Here is a 25,417-nt window from a genome sequence, read left to right as displayed (position 1 = left end):
TCGTTTGGGCTTTTTTACATTATTTTTTTATTGAAATTGTAGAAACAACCCAAAGTAATATCTGATCTCTTCATAGCCAGCTAGTAACAGCTACTTCTAATATCTAGTGAATTACGTGCAAGTGTCAGGATGTTCAAGGGGAACCACCTCTTCTCTATGCAGATGTTCTTTTTTTTTTTTTTTTTTAAAGATTTTTTATTTATCTGAGAGAGAGAATGGGAGACAGAGAGCATGAGAGGGGGAGGATCAGAGGGAGAAGCAGACCCCCTGCCGAGCAGGGAGCCCGATGCGGGACTCGATCCAGGGACTCCAGGATCATGACCCGAGCCGAACGCAGTTGCTTAACCAACTGAGCCACCCAGGCGCCCCAACTATGCAGATGTTCTAACAGATGCAGGCCTCATGCTGGACTAAGGGCCATGTGGTAATATATTGGTCTGCTAACAGATGTTGCAAAGGCACTGTCCAGCAGCCATTTCTGAGTGGACTCTGCACGACTGAATGTTCTGTGACCTCACTGAAATCCAGGTCTTACCACAGTGAAGGATGGTGGATGGATACTGTGCTCTCGGGCGGGATTCGGCTGGCAGAGACATCATTACCACATGGAATCAGGACTTTAAGAGCCGAAGGAATCCTAGAGCTCATGTAGGATTATCATCTGACAGATAATCCCTGTGAAATCAAGACTAGGCCCTGTGTCTAGGGTAGAGCTGAATGGTTGGCTTTGTTTATGAAAGAGAGTGGATCCTTGACTATGAAAGCTGGCTTTTATTATCATCTGGATGAAACTGAAGCGCCACCTGGGTCCGGTGCTATACAGTGGGTAACTGTGAAGTGATGACAGTGATTTTCCTATGGGCCTTGCTCATCAGCTCTATGGCAGTCATAATAGGGGCATTTCAGTAAAGTTTTCAGTAGTGGCCCCATCCTGGGAGTAGTGGAGTCAGTGTGGGCTGCTGCAGAGGTAACTTTTCCACCACGCTAAGTGAGGGAGGGTGGTCTGTTCGGAATGATACGGCAATAATGTCAGATCCCCAGCTAAGCCACAAGAACCTGCTTTTAAACCACAGTGTACCTTTAAGTGGATTAATTGAGGTCCTAACTCTCTGACCACCATGAGTCAACGTGGGGGACAGGAACGCTGCTCGTTGGGGTCTTGTGAATAGGAACAGTTCCCGCACTTTTTCTCCCTTGCTGGTGAGGACGATTATAGCTAATCAGGGTTATTGAATGCTAACTCAGGTGTGAGGTGCTGTGCTGAATGCTCCACTCGCAATATCTCATTTGATTCTTTTGTCTCCTCTGCGAGGTAGGCAGTGTTGTTATTCCTTTTCAGGCAACTTGCCCAGTGGTGATGCAGCTAGTGCGTGAGAAAAACCGAAACTGGACCCAGGTCCATTGGCCTCTTCATCCTGTAAGCCCTTACAGTGGACTACACCTCCAGCCACTTACTTGATGGTCCAGGGAGACTGGGTCTCTCCGCTCCCTGGTCTGGGTTCAGGATTCTGGTGAGATTAGGAATGGGGAAGGAGGACCTTCCTCCTTGGATAGAGGCCTTCCACAGACATTGTCTCTTTTTTCTGCCTCCCAGTTCTAGAAATGGCTCACCTGGTCCTTTTCCACTGCCGCCTTTTATTGCCTCTAATCAGGACTTCTCCCTTTCCCGATACATGTATATATGTAACCTAGGCCCCACAAAGGCAAAGAATGGACCTGGATGTCGATGACAGGCCTTTGGTTAACACCCAGGACTTAGAACATCTGTAGCCCAGAAGAACCATAGTCTGGGCATCTCAGCACAGGGTCTGAGTGGGGGCAGTCAGGGGAGAATAGTATTTCATGGGCCTTGGGGACCCAGAGTAATTTTGCCTCCTACCTCATTACTTGGAGGGGGAAAGGAGGGGCGTCAATTATGTCTGCTACCCACACAGGTGGGTGGATTGGTCTAGTCAGCAGCCCTATGGGACGCAGAGGGAGTTTAGTTCAGTAATAGCTGCTGCTGTGGGCTGTGGGCTGTGTGCTGCTGAGTCCAGGGAGTGCGAGAATGTGGTCCCTACTCTTGGAGCTTAACTCTAGTAGAGGATAGAGAGGCAGAAAAGGATAATTTTCGTTTTGATAAGTGTTCAGATAAAAGTGAGCTCAGAGGAAGGACCAATAAGCCCCATGTGGAGGTGGCATTTGAGCTGAATCTTTTTTTTTAAGATTTTAAAAAAATTTATTTGAGGGGGAGGGGGAGGGGGAGAGAGTGAGGGAGAAGCAGACTCCCTGCCAAGTGGGGAGCCCGATGTGGGGCGTGATCCCAGGACCCTGGGATCATGACCTGAGCCGAAGGCAGACGTTTAACTGACTGAGCCACCCAGACTCACCCTGAGCTGAGTCTTAATGGACAAGTTAAAGGGCCTAGTGAGGGGTGCCCTCTCCCTCTGCTGTTCCCCCTGCTTGTGCTCTCTGTCAAATAAATAAAATAAAATAAAAATCTTAAACAAAATAAAGGTCTGGTGAGGAGAAATCGGAAGGATGCCTCAGACTGAGGGAATGGCATCAGCAAAACCATGCAAGGGTGTATAAAGTATGGTGTGTTAGGGGGAACTAAAAGAATTTGGTTGCCAAATGGGAGCACTTAGGAGAGTCCCTGGCACATGGTAGACCCTTAAATGTCAGTTTAAAAAATGGGAGTATAGAGTATGAAGTGATAGGGAAGAGCCTGAAGCAATTCGTGGGTGTTGATGGTAGATGGATGTCAGTGGTAATACACACTTGAAACTTGTTTGTGCACTTAACTACATTCCAGGTGCACATGCTGAGTATTAGTTTAGTTAATCCTCACAGAGCCTTATGAGGTTGATATTATTATTCCTATTTTCTAATGAGGAAATCATGGTTCAGAGAGGTTAAATAAACTTGCCCAAGGTCACACAGCTTGTATAGGATAAAACTGAGATTTGAAACCCATGAGTAAGGTTCTAGAACCCATCTCCTTTTTTTTTTTTTTTAAGATTTTATTTATTTATTTGACAGAGACACAGTGAGAGAAGGAACGCAAGCAGGGGGTGTGGGAGAGGGAGAAGCAGACTCCCCACGAAGCAGGGAGCCCAATGCGGGGCTCAATCCCAGGACTCTGGGATCATGACCTGAGCCGAAGGCAGATACTTAACGACTGAGCCACCCAGGCGCCCCCCCAACCTTGTCAGTTTCTGTGGCCCCTTGTCTCCCACCTCATTCATCCAGTTCCTTCATGGCTTACCTGGAGCATCCGTACCTCCTACCCCTCCATCCTGGGGACATGCAGAAGTTTCTCCTTTGGGTTCGGGCTGCCATTGTGGCTCATTGTGGAAAAGGCCTGTCAGGTGAGACAGCCAGGTTCGCTGTGTGCTCCCTGTGCTTTTGGCTCTTGAAGTGCAGTATCTGAGGCGTTTGTTTTTAATCATAATAGTTCACATCTTTTCTTTCCATGCTGATCAGCAGGAGCCAGCTGGGGGTGGTAGCAAATCTTCCTTTAATTTCCACTGTGATGGATTGTTGCTTCACTTAAAATGGTGTTTAATTTGTACATGTTCCCTGAGGCTTTTAAATATCGGGCTCATTTGATTATTGTTGGAAATCAATTTGGACTCCACAGTATGTTGGACTCCACGAGTTGGACTCATGAAGCCCCATGGAGCCTATGTGGCCCCATTACAAGTACCGAAGTCCAGAAATCAATGCAGCCCCATATCCTTCGTTCCTTCCTTTAAAGAAAAAAAAAACTTAGGGGTACCTGGGTGGTTCAGTTGATCAAGCATCTGACTTCTTCAGGCAAGCATCTGACTTCTTCAGGCTCAGGTCATGCTCTCAGGGCCTGCTCCGCAGGGAACCTGCTTGTCCCTCACCTTCTGCCCCTCCGCATGCTCTTGCTCTCTTGCTCTCTTTCTCCCTCTCAAATAAATAGATAGATAGATAGATAGATAGATAGATAGATAGATAGATAGATAGGGACGCCTGGGTGGCTCAGTCGGTTAAGCTTCAGCTCGGGTCATGATCCCAGGGTCCTGGGATCGAATTCCACATCAGGCTCCTTGCTCAGCAAGAAGCCTGCCTTTCCCTCTGCCCCTCCCCCTGCTTGTGCTCTCTCTCTCTCTTTCTGACAAATAAATAAAATCTTTAAAAATAAAAATAAAATCTTTTTAAAAAATTAAAAAAATAAAGATTAAATCCATCTATTTTACCTTCCTTCCTAAGAACTGACTCAAAGAAGCCGCTTTTAAAATTTTCCCTTAGGAGGGAAGAAGACAGTAACAGGTGATTATTTTTCGGACCTAGCTGTCACCTCGTTTCTGTGACAGCCTACTCTCTTTGTTCTCAGGCACAACGATCCTCTCTTGATTCTGCTTCAGCTTGCTTTCTACTGACCCCTCTCATTCTTCCAGCTTGCCCTGTTGTGGTTGGACAAGATGCATATTTCAACAAGCCACTTTTTCTTTCCTTGCTTCTCAGGGAAGGAGTCCCATTTTGGTTGCCTGTGAATTCCTGTGAGAGAGGGAGAGGAGCAGAGTGACCCTGTTACAGCAGAGTCTCATGCCGGCAGGCTAGGCTCTCCGGGGTTTCTCCAGCACCCAGCAGCCTGGGATGTTGCTTATGGGGTCGATTCTTCTCTTATCTTTTTAAGTTCAGAGCTGTGGTGTGTGATGAATGTGTGCATGGGTATGTGTTTGTGTGTGACATGTTCACATTTAGTACAGACCATAAATGCTTACTCCTCAGAAGGTAGCTTTGAACAAGTTTTGGAATTCAGATTTGAAGCTGAGCATAACCAGAAACCCCTGCCTGCAAACTTTTTTTTTTTTTTTTTTTTTTGGTTTCCTACAGAAGAGAAGTGAGAGAAGAAATAATTCTACTCTGGGGAAATGCATAATTTAGAAGCTGTCTGCATGTATAAGAAAACAGACTCTGGCTGCTCTGTAAACCCAGACTGGCAGCCAGGGCTCGTTGTTTCCTTTTCTTCCTTCAGTGTTTGTATAACACCGATGGGACCCGTACTCTGAGTGCTTCCCACTGGGCAGTGAAGGCTGTGGACTTCAGAAGCTGGCCTGGGGCAAGCCTCTAGCTCGTTTCCCTGCCTGTCTTTCCTGTTCCTTACCCTGACCTACCACCCCTTCCTTTCCTGGAGATACTGCCCTTCCTGAGAGCAAAACGCAGGTATTGGAAAGTTCAAGGGTATTTCAGGAAACCTCAGGCAGGGTACTTGGCTCTTTCTACCACCTCTGACAGCTCAACACCCTCAACACCCGACACCACTGATCTACCATGGGCTTTTGTTTTGACCACACTCACCTTACCTTCTATCAGAGGATGTCCTGGGTGAGAAGGAGGGGCTCCGGATCCAAGGGGTCATGTGTCTTCCTTGTTCATCCCCTGTTATGGCCTGGCCTAACTCCGAGGCAAAGCTGGGGAAACAAGTTCTCACCTCCATATTCTTCCAAGTATTTCTATAATGTTCAGTGTCACCTGATTCCACATTTTTAAAAATAGTGGTGGGTGGACCAAGCAGGGAAGACACTATGCCTGGGCCCTTGTAGATCTGAATTCCTTCTACAGTTGGACGTCTCATGTGTAATTGGCCACCCTGAACATGGAGCCCTGCATGGTTCAGGACCGCACAAGGGACATGCAGGGTGAGAGTAGTGACCACTGTTGTCCTTCAGCCTAGTGCTGGGCAGTGCGGTTGGCCACTCAGGAGGATGTACAGAGTGCCAGGGGCACAGTGACTTTCAGTGACTGCTGTGGTGGGAAAGATGTCAGGGAGGAGGACAGCATCCCTTTGGAAAGATCTGGTTAGTAAGGTTTAGAGGAAAAAGAGAACTATGATTTACAGCTTTCTCTAAACATCCAGATGGATCCCAGACATAATACCGCAAAGATCTGATTTTATTTGTCTTCCTCCCCTGTCTCTCTAAATAATTTTATCTTTAAAGCATGATGCAGGGGGGGCACCTGGGTGGCTCAGTCGTTAAGCATCTGCCTTTGGCTCAGGTCATGATCCCAGGGTCCTGCTCCGCGGGAAGCCTGCTTCTCCCTCTCCCACTCCCTCTGCTTGTGTTCCCCTCTCTCGCTGTGTCTCTCTCTGTCAAATAAATAAATAAAATCTTTGGGAAAAAAAAAGGCATGATGCAGGCATTAATTAACACTATGACTCTCCTGGGAGGTAGGCAAGTGGGAACACCACCCCTATTAGTGAAGCGCAGGGCATAGGTAGGTCCAGAAGCTTCAGTCAGGGGATCCAGAGAAGTGGAGTGTGCATTGGACCTTGGGGCTTTGCCCTCGGACCTTTACTTGGACATAACCCGGAAACCACCCACTTTCTCAGTGTCCTTGGTTCCCAGTAGAATAAAATTGCTGAGGCAGTGGCAGGAGAGATGTTTGGTGCTGTGGGATGACTAATGGAAACTTTGAGGGTTGAGGAGAAATTCTGGTAAAATTTACTGTCATTGTGAATTTTAGATGCAGCAGTCTGATTATGCCATTTGTTTCATTCATTTGCTTGCTTGCTTTTCAAACAGAAAAGTACTGAGCATCTATTTCTGGGCAAGGTATGGCAAAGGAAATAATTTCTCCCAAAAGAGCTGGCTAGCTTTGAGGGACCCTGCTGGTTGGGAACTTGATCCTTTGTATCATGTGTAGTTCCAAGCAAAGGGTGGTGTGGGGTTTGTTGCCTCTGTAGGTGGTGGGTTGCTTTTTGTTTTTTGTTTCAGATTATATTTGTTAGGGGGTGTGCAAGAGAGAGCAGGGGTGGGGCAGAGGGAGAAGCAGACTTCCGCCGAGCAGAGAGCCCGATACAGGGCTCCATCCCAGGAACCTGGGATCATGACCTGAGCCGAAGGCAGATGCTTAACCGACTAGGTCACCCAGGCACCCCTCTAGGTGGTGGGTTTAAGTGTTGGAAGACTCCTGGAATCCGGAGATGGATGAGAAATACATACATGACTGTTGCTATAGTGACTTTGTAGAGGCTGAACGTTTCCTCCTCATTTAGCTCTTTATCTTGGTTGGCTCAGAAGACGAGGCCCCTTAGGAGCCTTCTCCCTGGGGCTACAGGTGGTACATCCTTAATCCTGGCCTCTTCTAGGGTTCCCTGAGAACGGTGATCATGCCAGTTTCTGAATGTTGGTGGAGGGTGCCTAAGGTAACTGCTGAGAACCCTGGGTGGATACTGAACCTCCAGCTCTGGAAAAGCATCAACACTGGGATCTCCAGTAGTTTCTTTCTCATAATTGGGCGTCTTGGCAATGATGGTAAGAAACAGAGAAGGGGTCATTTCTTCCTGTAAATACTGCCCTCTCTCTTGGGTGGCTGTTGGACTTGACTTGCTTTGCAGGAAGCCCTGTTCCATCAGCTAATGATATTCCCCTTATCTTGACACTGCAGGCTGCTGAGAACCAGCCCTCGACCTCTGCTTGAGGGTCCTTCCTCTGAAGACATCACCAGTGTGTGGAGCCTGCCCCACACCCACCCCCTGCCAAACCACGGCCTTTACCTGTGTCTTCCGGTGTTTCCCGTGCGACCCGTCCTGTGGGAGTGCCTCGTGGGCCACTCCAGAGTTCACCCCACACTCAGCGGCGCCAATGGTGAAGATGACAAGATCCAAGACTTTCCAGGCATATCTGCCCTCCTGCCACAGGACCTACAGCTGCATTCACTGCAGAGCCCACTTGGCCAATCACGATGAACTCATTTCCAAGGTACATTTCCCTGTAGGCCTTCCTTGCCCTCCTCTGGGTTGGAGGACACTTCTGGCTCATAAGGTTGCACAGGCTTATTAGCTCTTCTGAAGAAACCAAGATATTTGTACTTTATTTTTTGTCCAGGGAGGGCTAACCTGTGTGGCTGTTTCACTCAATTGAGAGATAACTCTGAGCTGGAGGGAGGGTGTACTAGTTTTAATTTGTAATTTTGGAAATTAGATGTCATCCCTGTTGGAGGTTGGGGGGCTGGTGGCTCGCAGGCCGGAGGGGAGAGGGGCTGAGGAGTGATTGGAACCTCTCACTTGGCTGGCTTAGCTCAAGTTGGTGGGTGAACGCCATGGAGAGTGCTGTCTGCCTGGAAAGAGAACTCTAGGAAAGGTGGTAGGAGCAGGATATCTTGTAGGAGGGGCTTCTTAGCTGAGATGAGAGGATGTTGCCTTCCAAGCTCCCTGGGAAGGTTATCAGACTGTTGAGCTACTAAAATGGGTGGCCTTTGGTGAGGACCACAAGTGGCTTGGTAAAGAGATGACCCACTGGCCTCGGGACCTTTAGGGCTTCTACATGAGGTAAAATATGCTATGACACTTGATCATAGTCAGAAGAGTGGAACCCTATTTTCCCTGAAAAGCTTTAACAACTGCTTCCTAAAGTTGGGTTGGGGAGATTGTTAACCAATAAACCCACCATCCCAGTTGTGCAGTCCAGGAACTGGCTCCTTCAGGCAGCATTTTTAGGGGAGCTCCCTCCTTCCTGGCCCTAAATTCCCATGGGAGGAGAAATGGGATTTACTAGGCTACATGAAAAGGAGAAAGAGATCATGGGGACCTTTTGACTTTAAAAAGAATCCTTCCTCAGAACCTAGACTTCATGCCATTAAAATAAAAAAAAACAACCTTTATACATACCCAAACTAAAAAAAAAAAAAAATTTGGTGTTCTTGATCTGTTTACAAGAACTGTTGGAAAAGGTGGCATCACTTTTCTTTGCTCTGGTTTGGTAGTCCCAGCCAGAAAGGGATGAAGGATCAGTAGTTCTAGAACAGCCCTGTCCAGCTGGCTGATTTGACAGGAAGTGAAGGAGGGTGCTTGAACAACCATGTCTGTGGTTGTGGGGCTTCTCAAATCAGGACTGAGGACAGAAGTCCTCCTCCTAGGCCAATCCCAAGATCGAGTGTTACCACAGAGCTTGAACCCTGGAGCCCTTAGAGTCTTGGCCTCTGGCCTACTTTCACTTCTCTAGGCTTCTGCTGATTACTCTCCTTTATGCCATTTGTGTTCCAGCCAGCATCTTGTCTCAGATTCCGCTTGAATCTTTTGGGAACCCCTCGAGTCTGGAATTTTGGATGTGGGGAGGCTGTGTCAGTGAGGGAAGAGAGGAGTCAGTCCCCTTTGCTTTGGAATGGGGCCTGTAAGCTTGGAGGGAAGATGTGAGCTGTCCTATTTCTGGAAATCTCCAGAGAAAATGGAAGCCAAAACATCTTTTTAATAGCAGGAAGAAGTGTTACGTATCATAAGAAATTGAGGTAACAATAAAATGTGTTCTAGCAACTTCTGTGTACTGAAAACTACCTGACACTTTATAAATGTTATCTCACTTAACCCTCATAAGAAGACTTCAAGGTAGGTGATGTTAATCATATTTTCTGGATGGAGAAGTTGAGACTCAAACAGGCTGTCCAAGAATGCAAATTGGAGGCTCAAAGAAGAGAGAGCAATTTCTTTGAGCATGTTCAATATGGGTTTCTGGAAGAGGTGGTATTTGAGCTGGGCCTTGTAAGATGGACAGAGGGAACATGTGGAGATGGTAGTGGCCTTCAGTGTTGATGTTTGAAGCCTGGTATTCAGGGCCTTGGACAGTCGGGCCTTTTTGAGTGAGGTTTCTTGCCAATTCCTTGCTTTATGTTCCAACCACTTGGAACTAAGCAACATCCCTGAATATGCAGATGGGGGTATTTCAGGCGTCTGTGCCTCAGCCAACAGCAGCCCTTTTCCTTCACCTCTTTCCTCTCTCCCAGGAGCTTTTCTACATTCTCTTTTACCTGGGACCACATCTCCTAGTTTTGGATCTCCCCGGTCAGGACCCAACATGGCCGAGAGCTCACTAAATGATCAAATAGATGGGTGGAGCGTGAGCCTTGGGAGAAGACAAGTGATGAGCAAAAAAAGTCTTTGTTGGCCTCCTGTCCTCCTTCCTGCCCCTTCTGGGGCAGAAAGGCTCATTCACAAGTCCAGGCCAAAGTCAGCACAGGCTTCAGTTTCGTTGGCTACAACTGGTGCACAGATGGCGTACATTAGAGCTTGATGATTTAAAGAGTTGGGTTAAATGCCTGGCTGTGGGGAGGGAATGAGGGAACTGTGGCTGGCACTGCACAAAGCTTCCTTTATTTCACTCCACAGCCACCCCCGGCGTTAAATAATCTATAGATTCTTAGGCAGGTCCGCTTAACGGAAAGATCATTGCCCCAGCCCCCTCCTTGGAAAATGGGCCTTTCTTTTCATTCTGTTTCTCTCTTCCATTTAAGAAAGTTCAGGGAGAGAATGTTTCTCCTGTTCTCCCCTCTTGACATAATCTCCTATGCGGTTTCAGAATCTGCCCAGTGGGAGTTAGGAGCTGGGAAGCAGATAACTAGAGCAGCAGTGTAATTAAATGATACTTTGTACTTGTAATAGAGCCTTTCATCTGGAAGCCTGACATTCTGTTGTTTGGTTAAAAAAAAAAAAATGTGAGTCTGACTTTATTATGGAGAAGGCAACACAAAGGTCCAGAGAACTAAAGCTCTGAGTATATGGCTGGAGTAGAGAACTGGGAACAGAATCAGGACTTTGGGCTCCCATGGAAATGTGTAGTTGTAATGTTTTGAACAATTAGGGTCTCTACTGATGTGGTGGAAAGAATCCGGCACTAGCCTTTCTGCCTTCCCAGCTTGCTGTAAACCCCCAGAGGCCTCATTGCTTGGAATCAACTGTCCAACCTCTGAGTCTCAGTTTCTCCCTAATAAAATGGGTGAAGTAATATTTGCTGCTGTGCGTAATGCCTAGTAGCTAGCACTTACTGTGTGCTTACTATGGGCCATCCCCATTACAGTCCTATGAGATAGGCATACCTTATTAGAAGGTAGAGTGAGGAGGTTTACCTCACTGGGTTGTTATGAGACTAGATGAGATCATGGGTGTGTGTGGGTGGTTGGCAAATCACAAAGCTTCTCTGCAAATACAAAGTAGCCCTGGGGCGCCTGGGTGGCTCAGCTGGTTAAGCGACTGCCTTCGGCTCAGGTCATGATCCTGGAGTCCCGGGATTGAGTCCCGCATCGGGCTCCCTGCTCAGCGGGGAGTCTGCTTCTCCCTCTGACCCTCCCCCGTCTCATGCTCTCTCTCTCTCTCATTCTCTCTCTCAAATAAATAAATAAATAAAATCTTAAAAAAAAAAAAAAAGTAGCCCCTTTTCTTCTTTTGGTTTTGCTGTCCAAAGGGGCTCTGGGGGGTGGTGGAGGGGATTGTGCTTGCCTGATACCAAGCAAGTTTAGTCTAGCCAAGATGGTTTCATTTTAGAACCTGGAGTCCAGGAGTTGGATTTCTCAAAAGGCCATAGAAGCAAAGTTGTGTGTGTCTGCACAAAGGTAACAGAGTATTTTCTCTGTAGGATGGCGGTAGGGGGCCTCTCTGAATTGATGACGGAACTATCTAGGGAATGTGCTGAGACATCCTACATTTTCTTTCTTAGGGGGTGTTGTGATCTAAATGCTGGAGTGTTTGCATGCGGAGGTATTTTAAGTTGGCATGAGGAATTGCTCATATTGTTGTTTCTCACTTAATGGTGCAAGCCCTATTATAAAAATATACTTTGATTATAAAATAATAAGTTTCAGTTGGTACAGCTAGTTGCCCCAAGTGAGAACAATCTAATGCTCATTTCACTTCCTTCGCCTCCCTCCTGCTGACCCATCCCCCTTTAATGGCATTGTGGAATAGGCTATTTGGGAATGGTGAATTGGATTAATCTCTCACGAACTCACTTTGGGGATGGTATCCTCATTCCAAGACACAGTTTGCTGTAGTATTCTGGGGCCTTGGAGGGAAGATGTTGTGGGAGGCTGTAGAGTGGGTGTCCAGTCCAGGGGGAAGGCAGAAATCTTTCCCTCACCATCCAGAGCTATAGAAGTTATTGCTATGTCAGATCTTCGGGTCAGATTATCTCCTGGTGACAAATACAAAATTCCCAGAATTGCTGGTCATCTAGTCCAGCCTCTCTTTGTGAGGAAACAGGCCACGGGCAGCTCAGTGACTGGCCTGAGGTTCCACAGCCTCAGAGCCAGACCCGTCCATCGCATTCCCCCTCAACTGTGCTCCATGGGAGGAGCTCTGGCTGTTTTCAAGCACCAGGCCTCCTCCTGAGGCTGGGAGCTTTTAGGAGGATGGTTCTTTTGGTTCCCTATCGGGCTCCATTGGGCTTACAGTAGTAGCATTTTGGTTTTCCCTGCCTGCCTTAGATGTAAGATGTAGCATTGCTCTGAGAGAAGTGGCAGGGAGGAAGATGTTCTGAAGCCATGTATTGGTCTCATGGCTACCGAGGGGCCCACTCTACCTGCCATTTCCCACCTCTGCTTTTTTTTTTTTTAAGATTTTATTTATTTATTTGAGAGACAGTGCATAAGTGAGAGAGAGAGAGAGAGCTCACAGGCTGGAGGAGGGGCAGAGGGAGAGGGAGAAGCAGGCTCCCTGCCTAGTGGAGAGCCCATGGCAGGGCTCGATCCCAGGACCCTGCACCGGAGGCAGCTGCTTGACTGACTGAACCATCCAGGCCCTCCACCTCTGCTTTGAGCACTAGTATTCCACACCAGTGATTCTCAAAAAGACTTGTACCCCTAACACAGTGGCTTGGAGGTAGTGGACATGGAGGGGTGCTGGTATGGAGGTACAGAGATCTGTTCTGTCCTTTCCATTCTACTTATCAGGGATGTGTTTCTCTTAATTTATACCACCCACCAGCTTGTCTTTAAAGTATAATAAATATCCTGGAAAATTGATGTAAAAAATAAATACAAGAGTAGAATATTTAAAAAGCCACTCATTCCTTTCTCTTTAAGTGTCTTGAAAATGTTACAGTGAAGTTTGGATTGTACGTAGTAGTACTGATGGCTGGTGTGTCACATCAAGCGGCATAATTCACGAAGAATATGGACAAGAAAGTGTGGCTCTTGAAGATCATCCTGAGCTTTTTTCTAACTTGCAAACTGTATGTTGAATTCTAATTTTATGAACTGAGAGATTTCTGGTAGCCAATGGATATGTGACAATGACTTTTTACAAAAACTGTAATACAATAAAATTAGTATTTCTATTGAATTACTAGGAGAAAAAAAACTAGATTGTATATAAACCTGTAAATGTCTATATCATAAAAAGTGAAAATTTTGTTTCTGAAATAGTAGGACCTATGATTGTACCGGAGTGACTGATGGGTTTTAAGAAAAATGAGGTTGAGAACAGCTGTGCTGGTAGGACCCACATCATAGTGTGTGTCTTTGCTTCTATGTTTGTAAGACATTGTTGAATGTTTGTTGGTTTACTAAAGAGCTTTTCTGAGGTACAGCAAAGGTAGAAGTGATAAATTATGGAAGAGTTCCAAAGTAAGCCAATAAGCCCCATTTAAAAACACATTCAATCAGTTATTTATTTATTTTTTTAAGTAGGCTCCACACCCAGCGTGGAGCCCCACATGGGGCTTGAACTGAGGACCCTGAGATCAAGACCTGAGCTGAGATCAAGAGTCCGGACACTTGGGCGCCTGGGTGGCTCAGTTGGTTAAGCGACTGCCTTCGGCTCAGGTCATGATCCTGGAGTCCCGGGATCGAGTCCCGCATAGGGCTCCCTGCTCGGCAGGGAGTCTGCTTCTCCCTCTGACCCTCCTCCCTCTCATGCTCTCTGTCTCTCATTCTCTCTCTCTCAAATAAATAAATAAAATCTTAAAAAAAAAAAAAAAAAACCTTTAAAAAAAAAAAAAAGAGTCCGGACACTTAACTGACCAACCCACCCAGGTGCCCCCACATTCAATCAATTTAGCTTTTGTAAAGAAAATTACATATCTAACCTAAAATTACTGGCTTTCCCCCAACTATCTGACCTTTGAAAGCCCTAATCTTCTAATGAAGTGTTATTTCTGGGGGAGGGTAAAAGGGTTATCTGTTGGTCCCTCAGGAAGGGGTGACAGGTGAACCAAGTCTATACAGAAAATCTGCAAACAAAGGGATATGGTTAGATGACAGTGTTCCTTGATGAAAAGAAACCATTTGGAGCTTGTAAGATGTAATATCTTATGCTATCTTCTCTCCATGGGGACAGAGATTGAATTACTTCAGGGTGAGATAAACCATAAATTAGGCTGGGATAATTTGTATAGCATGATTGTTCGAACATGGGACCACCTTATCTGGATCTCAGAGGCCTCTGGCAGATGTGGTAATGGCAGTGGGCACTGTGCCTATACGTGCTGTTTTGTCTCATTGGCTCTGTCCTGTCATTGCCCATATTACTAAATATGTACTCTGTGTGTGTGTAGCACTCTAGTAAGTATTAGAATATTACCCTCAAGGATTTTATCCTCAAGGAACTTGGACTCTAGCTGGCAGATAGTAGCTTCCTAAGTCATCCCTTCTTGAAGTTTGTATTTCACCTCATGTTTATCTTAGAGCAGTTATCACGGTGTAACATGTCTCCATTAGCTTGTGAACTGCTTGAGGAGATAATTATGATACCATCTTTGTTTCTCTAGCACTCCACACAGCTCCTAAAGACTGCTGTATATTCAGTGAATATACAAGTGAATGACTATGAGTACTGTAAACTGGGGAGATAGACGTAGAGGGTCCTAACTTGGGGTCCATGGACTGATTCAAGGGATCCTTGAAATTGTATGTTTTATTCTATGTATAGTCCGTTTTTCAAGGGAGGGTTCCATAGCCGCCTTCAGGTTCTCAAAAGGTTGATCAAAACCTTAAGATCCACCTGGGAAGACTTGGTAGAAGTGACTTTGAGATGTGCCTTGAAGCAAGAACTGAGACATGTAGAAATGGATGGGGAGGGGCCCGTAAAAAGAACAGTGTGAACAACAAAGTGGAGGCAGGAAGCATGCGGGGAGCAGCCCATTCTTTTAGGTTCGATATTGAGGAGCTGTGTGAAAACAGATCGAAGGAGTAGGTTGAAGCCAGGTTGTTGGAAGAATCCAAGTCCTGACGTTATACTACTGGCAGTTGGGTGCTTCTGAAACTTCTGAGCAAGTAGTGACACGACCAGAGCTTTGCTTTGAGATGGCAAATGTTGTCGTGGTGTGGTCGGCAGAACTGCTGAAGAGAGACTGGAGATGGAGGAACCAGGGTGTAAGCGTTGCGGTGGCCTGTGGGTATTTGGGGCACATGATGGTTCAGTGAAGATTTGTTGAGCATTGCTTGAGGAAGAAATACAAGCATTCTAAGGGTTGAAAAAATTCTGTAATTTATAGTTACGAATAAGAGGACTTGAGTTCAGAAGGTCACACTCTTTGGATGGGAGGCAGACCTGTCCCATAGTCATGCCTGCTCCCTGTGAAAATTAATGATGTAGGCACAAGTAGAACCGCTCACCCATTTCTTATCAGAGGAGCTGCTAGGGACCAAGTCTGGTGAATCATCCGTGTTTTTTGCTGCAGACTACAGGCAGCTGGAACATGAATCTGCTCAAATGTGATCCTTTCTGTGTGGTTGTTTTAAATACCAAAAGGAAATGTTGACTTGAGCTATGAGGCGTACCCTGAAAATTAACTCCGTGGTTTGCAAATGCCTATAAGGTTCCAATCATAAGATTGGTTTGTACATTAGTGTCTTGGCATTCAGTAAGGATGCTGATGATTGCCAAGCTTGTGCACTTACTCAAAATCCAAAGAAACTCTTTTCAACAGGGCGTCTTCCCCGGAAACAAGCAGTAGGTGCAGGACCCTACCCCTGTGTTTTTTAGCACTGGCACTCGGTCTGTCTCTGGAATGGTAAAGCTGCACCATTGCTGGTTCAGCTGTTTTGTTTTTTTAGGGCCTGAACAGAATCCACCATCATATTCAGATTGTTCAGTTCAATAATATTTTTTTATTTCAAACAACATGCCAGGCTCTATGCCGAGTGCTAGGGTTAGAGAGATGAAATCACCATGATTCCTGTACTTAGCCTGTTATCTTCAGGGTGCATGGGAATATAAGGCTCACTGTGGAGGACAGAAGAATGTTTACAGATGTGGTTGTGTTGGTGCCCTAAAAAACACAGGATGAAAAATGTACATCGCTGCTTAACTACTATTTATCGAACGTCTACTGTGTGCTAGGGATTCCTTTTACTCCATCACTTAATTTTACAACATCCCTTCAAGGTGGGAATTAAGTGACTTGCCTAAGGTCATAGGTTACCAAGAAGCTGTGTGGAATACATATCTAGATAGTTCTATGCCTTCTTTACCATAGCTTGACAGTCCTACCTAGGTAGCTCCTTTTGGCATCAACTATCTCCTTCCCCCCCCCTTTTTTTTTTTAAGATTTATTTTTTCTTTTTAAAGATTTTATTTATTTATTTGTCAGAGTGAGAGTGAGTGTGCACAAGCAGGGGGAGTGGCAGGCAGAGGGAGAAGCAGACACCCCACTGAGCAGGGAGCCCGATGCGGGACTCGATCCCCAGACCCTGGGATCAGGACCTGAGCTGAAGGCAGATGCTCAACCGAATGAGCCACCCAGGCGCCCCATTTATTTTTTTTATAGAGAGAGTGAGCGAGCACATGCATGGCGGTGGGGAGGGGCAGAGGGAGAGGGCGAGAGAATCCCAAGTAGCCTGATGTGAGACTCAATCTCAGGAGCATGAAATCTTGACCCGAGCAGAAACCAAGAGTCAGATGCTTAACCGCCCGCGCCAGCCAGGCACCCCAGCATCAACTGTTTTCTGGTCTCTCAGTAGTGTTGGTGGTAAATCCTACCCTGTCTTCCCTCCTATCATTTCCCTTGCCTGAAGAGTCCTTCTTGCTTTCTTTCTATTCACTTTATACCCATTCCTGAAGACTAGTTTAAGTATTTTCTAGGATTCTCTCCGTCCGTTGAACTCCTATGGAAGTTCACTGCCTGGTTGTTCACTTGGCAATTAATAATGACCGTCTTATAATAATATGGTCTGTGTTATTGTGGTTACCTGCAGTTTTTACACATAATTGTCTTGCTTCCTAATATGGTTCTGAATGACCTGGAGTCAAAGACTCTTCAAGAATGTTAGAGCTAGAGGGGCCTTTGAACCTGGATTTTTCTACTTCAGCTCCTCATTTTACAGATTAGGAAACCAAAGCCCAGAGAAACTGAGTGCCTCTTGACTTTGTACTTTGCCACCTCCTCTCTCCCACACCACCTACTGCCTCACACATAGCTGGTGCTTGTGAATGCTGGAGGCAGGCCTGGAGGAGAGGGCTGACAGGGGTAGAACGAAAGTGTCAAGCTGTATAATCTTGGGCAAGACCGTTCTTTTTGGCTTTCCTTTTTCTTCAGCCACCAAATGAGGCACTAGATCAGACTGTCATTAAAGTAAGTGTCCCTCCGCCTCTCCCATCTTCTGATTCTAATATAGCAGCAGCAGATGATACAAGGCAACATAACTTAGCGGGATTACAATGTAATCTCAGAGCAAGACTACCTGGGTTCAAATCCTGATTTCAGTAGTTAGGCAAGCTGAGTCATCTCTCTGTGTCTTAATGCCCTCATTGGGAAAATGGGAATAATAATAATACTAGATACCTATAAGATTTTTGAGGAAATTAGCTGAGGTCATCAATATATAGTACTTCTCACAGTGCCTGACATAATAGGAAATGCTCCATAAAGGTCGGTAGTTGTTACCTCTGACGATTCATTAAGCAAAACCAAAGTGGCAAACATAACCAGATGCTGGCTCCCCAGCTGTCCTGGTTTATTGGCTCCTTCCTTCTTTTGGAGTCTCAGCTATTACCTGTTAGCTATGCTCTTGTTAGTGGTCTGAGACCTCTAGAATCATTGAATCTCTTGTTCCTTGTCATTCGGAAGGGACCAGCACGTCTCCGGTGATAATGAAATAAGAGCAATAGCCTCCACTCTCGGACAGTGGTGGGGTTGGGCTTCCCTGCAAGCAGCCCTGAGGCCACTCTAGAATTTAAATGGAAAAATCTGCCCCTGAGCCCTTCCCTTCTAGTCTGTCAGGTGGTGATTTTTCCTCCACCCGACACAGCCACCAGGCACAGAGACCTCAAACTGCTCTAATAGTAGCCCAGGCAGCCTTGGGTGTTGGCGCCATGGCCAGAGAATTGCTTGTCAATTTGGTTCACCCCGTGATGCTTCCTGGTGGGGATGGATGGAGGGAGTTCTTTAAAAGGAAGCCATTTTCATGATTTTTAAAAAACAAAGCCCAAAAAGAATCTCTGATACTTTTGATTCCAAAGCACTCAGCTAGCTCCTGCGGGGAGGGTTTGACCTGGTGACCCAGAGTATTGTCTCTGGGGTCAGGGCTGCCAAACCAAGGAGAGCTTTAGCTCTGGGTTTCCCTCCCCTCCCTTGCCTGTTGCTAGTGGCTGGACTGTGACTCAGGGCCAGAGCGGGGAGGAGAGGAAGAGAGGAGGAGATGGCTCCACCAGCTGCTGCTAAAAACAACAACATCTAACAGTCCATGAACTCCCTCCCCTCCAGATCACAGTGATGTTAAGAGGCAGAGCAGGTGGCACTGGCTCTCCCCTTCCCCCTGCCCCCCAACACCTTTGGACCTTTGAAGGCACAGCTTATATTGTCAAAAGGAACATGATCTAACTTTGGGGAACCAGGAAACTCCTTTTCCTCCCTGTTTGGGCTGGTCCCACCAATAGCATTTGCTGTAACTTGAACTCTCCAACAGATACATGAGCGGACAGAAAAGTTTTTCCTTGCCAAAACGAAAGATCTCAGAGTGAAACCTCCTGCATTAGACCCTACCATTGTTCCACGTTTTGTGACCTCCTCTTACGTGTTAGATATTGGGGAACACAGTGGCAAACAGGTGTATGCTCTGCCCTTACCCAGTTTGTGCCTGATACTTCGGTCACTGGAAATCCCATTATCTGAAGAAGCAGCTGGTGGCACTAGAAGTGGGGATCCCCATCCTGAACCTGGTCCCCAGGGCTCTCCACAGCAGCTGAGAAACCAACATTTCCATAGTGCTTTCCATCCAATTTGCCTGATTTTCATGAGCTTCCCACCTGTGCACAGCTTTTTCCCTGACTGTCCCAGTCCTCCACTGCAGTGTTAGCCTGGGCTATCCCAGCCAAGTGAAAGTACCAGCTAGGCTCTTGAAGTTCAAGGTGGCCAGTGAATTAGACCCGCTGTTCTCTGATGTGGATTTGGAGGAATGTCTGTTCTCAGGAACAGGCCTCTAACCCTTGGGTGGTGGTTGCTTTGTTTACTTCTGAAAGCTGCATGGTTTTGCCCTCAGCCCCTCCCCTCTAGATGCAGAATGTTCCAAATGACAAGTAGGGCTCTGGAGAGCCCTTTCAGGTTGCCCCCAGACAGATTCACCCATGCAACTGAAGGAGAGAGGAAGCAGGAGAAACCCGACTTACTGGAGCTCCTTAAGCTCCAAGTCCCCATATTTCTTGATCCCCGCTTTAGCAGGAGAAAGAAAAAGCAAAGTATATATCTGTGGGGGAGGAAAGCTCCTCCCTGTCTGTCTCCTTCTCTGTAAAAACAACAGGCCAGTCTGCCCTGGGCACTGTGGGGGCAGGTGCTGGGTAAATACACAAGGAAGGAAAGCCGATAAGATAAGGTCTGACAAATCTAGGTCACCAGGCTGCTGCCAGGCACCTGTGTGACTGGTCACCTTGAAACTGACAGGAGGGAGGATGGACTTCCGTTCCGGGGCACAGACAGGCGCACTTCCCAGGCCTTTGTTCTATGTCTTTATTTAATAAACACTTGTTGAGCACCACTATATCCCAGGCTACGGGCTAGGTGTTTCAGGCCCCTGTGTGTGTGTGTGTGTGTGTGTGTGTCAGGCAAAAATCTCCTCCTGGATTCCAGGCCTGTAACCAGTGCTAAAAAAAGAAATGACATCATGCAAAAGCCAGTTGGTCCACTAACTTCTAGGATGGGGGCAACCAGTCTCATGGTAGAAGGGAGGGGCTCTTTGGCGTCTTCGTTCCCTCTGCCTTCAGCTAAATCAGGGGTCGGCAAAATTTTCTGTGAAGGCCTGATAGTATTTTAGGCTTTGCTGGCCATATGGTCTAACCACCCAACTCAGCAGCCATAGAGAATACATAAACAAACGAGCATGGCTGTGTTCCAGTGAAATACGTATGAAACAGGTGAGAGGCTCAATTGGGCCCTTGTGCATTATTTGCTGATTCCTAGGCTACAAAACGGGAATGAATGTTGTGAAGTGAATGTTGGAGAAATGGGTTTATGTGATTTCGGGAGGATTCTAAAACCAACACAGTGGTTACACTTGGTATGGGTGGTGTAGGAGCTGATGCACTGTGTTCATCAACTAGCCCCGCTTGACACTCTGGTGTCAGTTCGCTGTTCAGGCCAAACTTCAGCCTCAGCCATCATGCACCCCAGGTTCCCACCAAAGGTTACAAGGTGACTAAGCCAGATGGTGCACATAGTCTCACACAGTCTCATCACTCTCATGGGAAAACCGTGTGGGGCCCTGCATCCAGGAGTCTGTGGGATCATTTTAAAAGCCCTGAATGAAGGGTTAAGCCACCTCTGCTCGAGGCCTGGCCCTGGCACTAACTACTCAGTGTGCGAGTGAGTTACGTAACCTCTCTGCGCATTCAGCACATACTGAACACTGCTGTATGAGGCGTTGGGGAAACAGCAATGGACACATGAAAATGTTGGCCCTTAAGTAGCTTATGATCTAATGGGGAAGATAAACAGATAAATGATTATAAGATGTAGTGAAACACAGGCTTTGAGGAGGTGTTTGTTCATTCAGGATGCTATAGGGGCAAAGAGCAGGATAAGTTTTTTTTAAGTGAACAACAAAAGGGGGGGGTTCATTCTGAGCAGAGGCAGAGAAATAGCCTAGAGGAGATCAAGCTTAAGGAATCACAGGAAGAGATGGAGAGGGGGAGAAGGGGAAGCAGGAGGTCAGCAGGGGTGCCTTGTACAAGGCCCAAAAGGCCCGGCTAAGGAATTTAGATTCGGTTTTGTATGCCGTGGGGAGCCATGAAAAGCACTTTTAGGCAAGGGAGTGACAACATTTGATTGAGATTGGACTAGAATATTATAACATGGCCTATTTTGTAAAGTCAACTTCTCTAGCTTCTAGAAACTGTATATCCATGAGCTTTGTGTGGGCAGAAATGTTGATATTGTATAAAGTTAATAAACACCGATAATTAAACCAGTGCTGTAATTCATAAGCAGGCTCATTTCCTCCCTGGTGATGCCATCAGTTAAAGAGCAGCCAGATAAATCACTGGTGAACACCAAGCACCCGTAAGTCTGAGAAGAGGGCCTTTCAGACTTCTCTGGTTTGCTGGGCCAGGTATTCCCTTTTGTGTGACCCTCTTGGCTGGCTTCGTGAAGCTCACTGAGTCATCATGAGGTGGCAGTTGCAACCCCACATTTATGAGTTTTTCTATTACGTTGAAGTGAGAACTGAGTTGCAGAACTCACACGGCTTTTGGTGTAGTCATGGGGTTTGGGAACAGGGCAAAGTGAAGGGGAGAAATAGATGGCTTCTGCAACGCTTTTTTTTTTTTTTTTTTTTAAGATTTTATTTATTTATTCATGAGAGACAGAGGCAGAGGGAGAAGCAGGCTCCCCGTGGAGCAGAGAGCCCGATGCGGGACTCGATCCCAGGACCCTAGGATCATGACCTGAGCCGGAGGCAGACGCTTAACCGACTGAGCCACCCAGGTGTCCCGGCTTCTGCACTCTTGCTGTGTGTTAGCATACACCTGAACGTGGTAGAAACCGGCCTGAGAAAATGGGGATACTTGGGGAGAGATTCCCAAATCTGACAGCACATCAGAATAACCTGGGATAAAAAAAAGCCTACCTTCAGGACCTACCTCCAGAAATTCCTATTCTGTAGGTCTGAGTGTGACTGGGAATAAAGGCCCTGCCTAGGGGAAGGAAACAAGTTACTGTGGACACAAGATTCAAGGAGGCACCCACTCTCAGGGCTGTCCAAGTGCAGGGACAGCACCTCAGAGCAAGGGCCTCCTTAAAAATGCTGTGTTAACTTCCTGGCTTGCCTGCCCCTAGTCCCAGCCTTCTAGCCTCCTTAGCACTTCGAAAGTAGCCAGGGCTTGCTGTCTACCTTCTAGCCCTTTGCACTCCCTGAAGGCACAAAGGGTGTGTGTGCATGTTTTGTTTTTGTTTTAATAAGATTTATTTATTTGAGAGCGAGAGAGCACAAGGCGGGGGCGGGGGGAGGGTTAGAAGGAGAGAATCTCAGGCAGACTCCCTGCCAAGCACTGAACCAGACCCCCTAAGCAGGTCACTGAGCCACCCAGGCACCCCGCAAAGGGTGGTTTTGACTAACATTTGTTTGAAAAAGGTAAGAGTTCTTTGGAGACCTTCTAATAATGATAATAGGCATCATTTTACTGAGTGTTAACTAAATACCAGCACCGTACGGGGCACTGTTTATGTGACTCACAACTTTGTCTCATATTGACCCAGGGAGAAATGTACTACCATCGTGACCATTTTGGGATGAAGAAAGCAAGGCTTAGCCAAATTGAATTGATCAAGGGGACCCAGTTAGGAGATGGTAGAACCAGAATTGGAATTCAGGCATGACCGACCCCGGGATCATGACTTGAGCCAAAGACAGACGCTTAACGACTGAGCCACCCAGGTGCCCCATCTGTTTCTTTTTTTTTTTTTTTAGATTTTTTTTTTTTAAAGATTTGATTTATTTGATAGAGAGAGACACAGAGAGACCAGGAACACAAGCAGGGGGAGTGGGAGAGGGAGAAGCAGGCTTCCCGCCAAGCAGGGAGCCCAATGCGGGGCTTGATCCCAGGACCCTGGGACCACGACCTGAGCCGAAGGCAGACGCTTAACGACTGAGCCACCCAGGCGCCCCATCTGTTTCTTTTTTTTTAAATAGGGTTTTTGACCCATGGAGCCATGGCAAACGGGAAGGGATGGAGAGAGAGCATATAGGTGATTCTCAGCAGGGGCAGAAGAAGAGTTATTCTTTCTTAAGCTGTTTACTAATTAGCTCCTTTTGCTCCTGAAACCAGAAAGAGGAGGAACTCAAGAGTCAGCAGGGCTCAGAAGCCCAATTAATTTGTGGTCCAACTGGGTCAGGGAGAGTGACCCTATGCAGCGCCCCCGCCCCCCCCGGGACTTGTGTGTTCCAGCTCACTCGAGCAGAGTTCCACAGCACTGGGGGGAGGGATTCCACCCTGGGAGTTAGATCTCCTGTGAAACACATGTCTGCCTATTCAGTCCCTTCCTCCCTGACCCTCTGGCGGGGCTCCTGCTGGCATTAAGTTGCCCCAAATACTCAGTCTCTTATTTCACATAGTCAGGCAAAGATCCCACAGCCAAGGTGCCCTTTCAGCTTAGCTTTCCCATTGGCTGCTCTCTGACAGATAAGCTCCTAAGAGGAGGGAAGAGGGAGGGTGGAGAGGTGGGTAAAACCTGGAGCAGACCCCTTTGTCCCTTTGTCATGCTGCATAATGGGTCCTGCAGCTCCCCAGTATCGTGTTGGATGGGGCAGGCCCTGGGTGGTGGCTAGCCATCCAGCCTGTCTTTTATTGGTAGATGGTACTTCACTTGGCTGAGGCACAATTGTACATATGCTTAGACTTTACCTTAGGGTGGAAATTGGAGGCTGAAATTTTTTAAGTGTCAAAAGACAAGGAAACTCTGTGTTCGACGAGTGGGCTGGGAGAATGCAGGGGCTCCTGAGCCAGGCTCGGTTTCTGCATAATCTGCCATGGCCGTGCCTGACTCCCTGTCTGTCCAGACCTTGCAGAGATGTTTCATTCCTTGGACTGGCTGGAACTGAGACATGAGTGCTGCTACTAGTCAGGAGGGGGAAGAAGCCAGTGGACAAAATGTTCCTGGGCCTGGATGACCAGCCACAGCACAGGCTGAGTCGCTGGGAACTGAGATGAAATCTTTCCTCTTTCTTTAGCCAACCCATATCTTGAGTAACAGATGAGTTACTGCCAGATGAGCTGGTTTTAATTTACCTTTTTTGAAGAGATAGATGCACTTGAAATAAAAATGAGCAGGAAGTTTGCACAGTTAGCTTTGCCTGGCTCACTGCTGTGGGGAATGAACATGTACTCCTAGACTTACACATCTTCTCTCTTCCCTGTCATCTTCAACCAGAACAAATCCCTGGAATCCAGTTATAGGGATTATTATGTTATGTGGAGTTAGTTGATATTTCAGACAGGAAATTTCCTCAAGACGAGGTCCTCGGGGCGCCTGGGTGGCTCAGTTGGTTAAGCGACTGCCTTCGGCTCAGGTCATGATCCTGGAGTCCCAGGATCGAGTCCCGCATTGGGCTCCCTGCTCGGCAGGGAGTCTGCTTCTCCCTCTGACCCTCCTCCCTCTCATGCTCTCTGTCTCTCATTCTCTCTGTCTCAAATAAATAAAATCTTTAAAAAAAAAAAAAAAAAAAAAAGACGAGGTCCTCAACCATGGCCTCCAAACACAACCTTGCAGGTAGGTGCCAGCATGCTAGAACCCAAGAACTGGGCAGGGATGGATAAGTTGGTCTTGAGTATCCAGAGACTATTTTAAAATGTGTACAGAAAGGTAGCAATTAAATGTTTGTCTTGGAATAAGCCTGGCCTCTGCATTCTCCCAGGAGCCTTCGCCTAGGGAAGATGATTAAAAATAGATCTGAGTAGCACTTCCTGCTTGGCAGATGGCTGATAGCAAATGCTAGGGCTTGCAGCTGACCTTTCCTTTCTGAAATCTGCTCCGTGTTTCCATGATGCTAATTGAGCCCCTCTCTAGACCTAATCAAAGAGCTGGCTGCAAAAAAACAAGGTTTGCTGTCCTGGCTGGGCTCAGTTCATGGAGCAACTTGGAAGTGCTGGAATTTGCATGGAAACACCCACTCTGTGGTCCAACTGGCTGGTCCTTGTTTAAAAACTAACAAGTTCTGCTTTTAAATTTGCTGCCCGGTGCTGTTAAGGATCCCACACCCTCTCCACCCCCATCAATAAGGAAAAATTAGTGGAAAGGGGAGTGGTAAGAATGCCCTGGTTAGATGTGTGCACAATAGACAATGCTTACACTCAGCCAAAAGAGAGGCAGGGATTTCTTGAGACTTGGCTTCCAGGGGTGGTTCTGTCCCCATCAGCTGTTGTCTTTCCTCACTTAATAAAACACAGATAATACCTGAGACAATGCCCTGAGGTGGTATCAAACTATGGAAGACACAAGATACGGTTGCAAACATCTAGGGACCACTGCTGAGTTCTCGTGGATTTATTAGCCTCTCCTAGGAAGGAGATGGGGATGTAGATGGGTCTTGCTGAGACTGACTATGCTAAGTGCTCTTATTTCTTCAGTGGGAAAGCCCCCCTGCTCTATCAGCAACCCTAGAATGTTCTCATCCTCTTCAGTTCCATCTACGTTCTCAAAAACTCCTTTCACGTCCATAATGTGTCACAATAATATATATTGTTTGATACATACTTTGTGTATTTTAGTCC

At 46.8% G+C, this 25,417-nt stretch overlaps 1 protein-coding gene across 3 annotated transcripts in view; it reads left to right on the top strand.

Annotated features, from left to right (window-relative positions):
* YPEL2 (yippee like 2) overlaps window positions 1-25,417 on the top strand; it is a 94,684-nt gene that overhangs the window by 12,931 nt on the left and 56,336 nt on the right. For 2 of the 3 annotated variants that reach the window (XR_004683174.1, XM_035026721.1), the window contains exon 2: window positions 7,405-7,718. Coding sequence is in view for 2 of the 3 variants with exons in the window: in XM_035026721.1 (XP_034882612.1) it covers window positions 7,602-7,718 (117 nt within the window). In the remaining variant the exon portion in view is untranslated. Of the gene's footprint in view, window positions 1-7,404; window positions 7,719-25,417 lie in introns of those variants that run through there. The other variant, XM_035026722.1, reaches the window with a different exon arrangement.

The sequence above is a fragment of the Mirounga leonina genome, unplaced genomic scaffold (assembly GCF_011800145.1).
Source record: "Mirounga leonina isolate KUSES-001 unplaced genomic scaffold, KU_Mleo_1.0 Mir_200, whole genome shotgun sequence".
In the NCBI taxonomy this organism is placed as follows: Eukaryota; Metazoa; Chordata; class Mammalia; order Carnivora; family Phocidae; genus Mirounga; species Mirounga leonina.
Note: the sequence above shows the minus strand (reverse complement) of the source record. Positions and strands in the feature narration are given on the sequence as shown.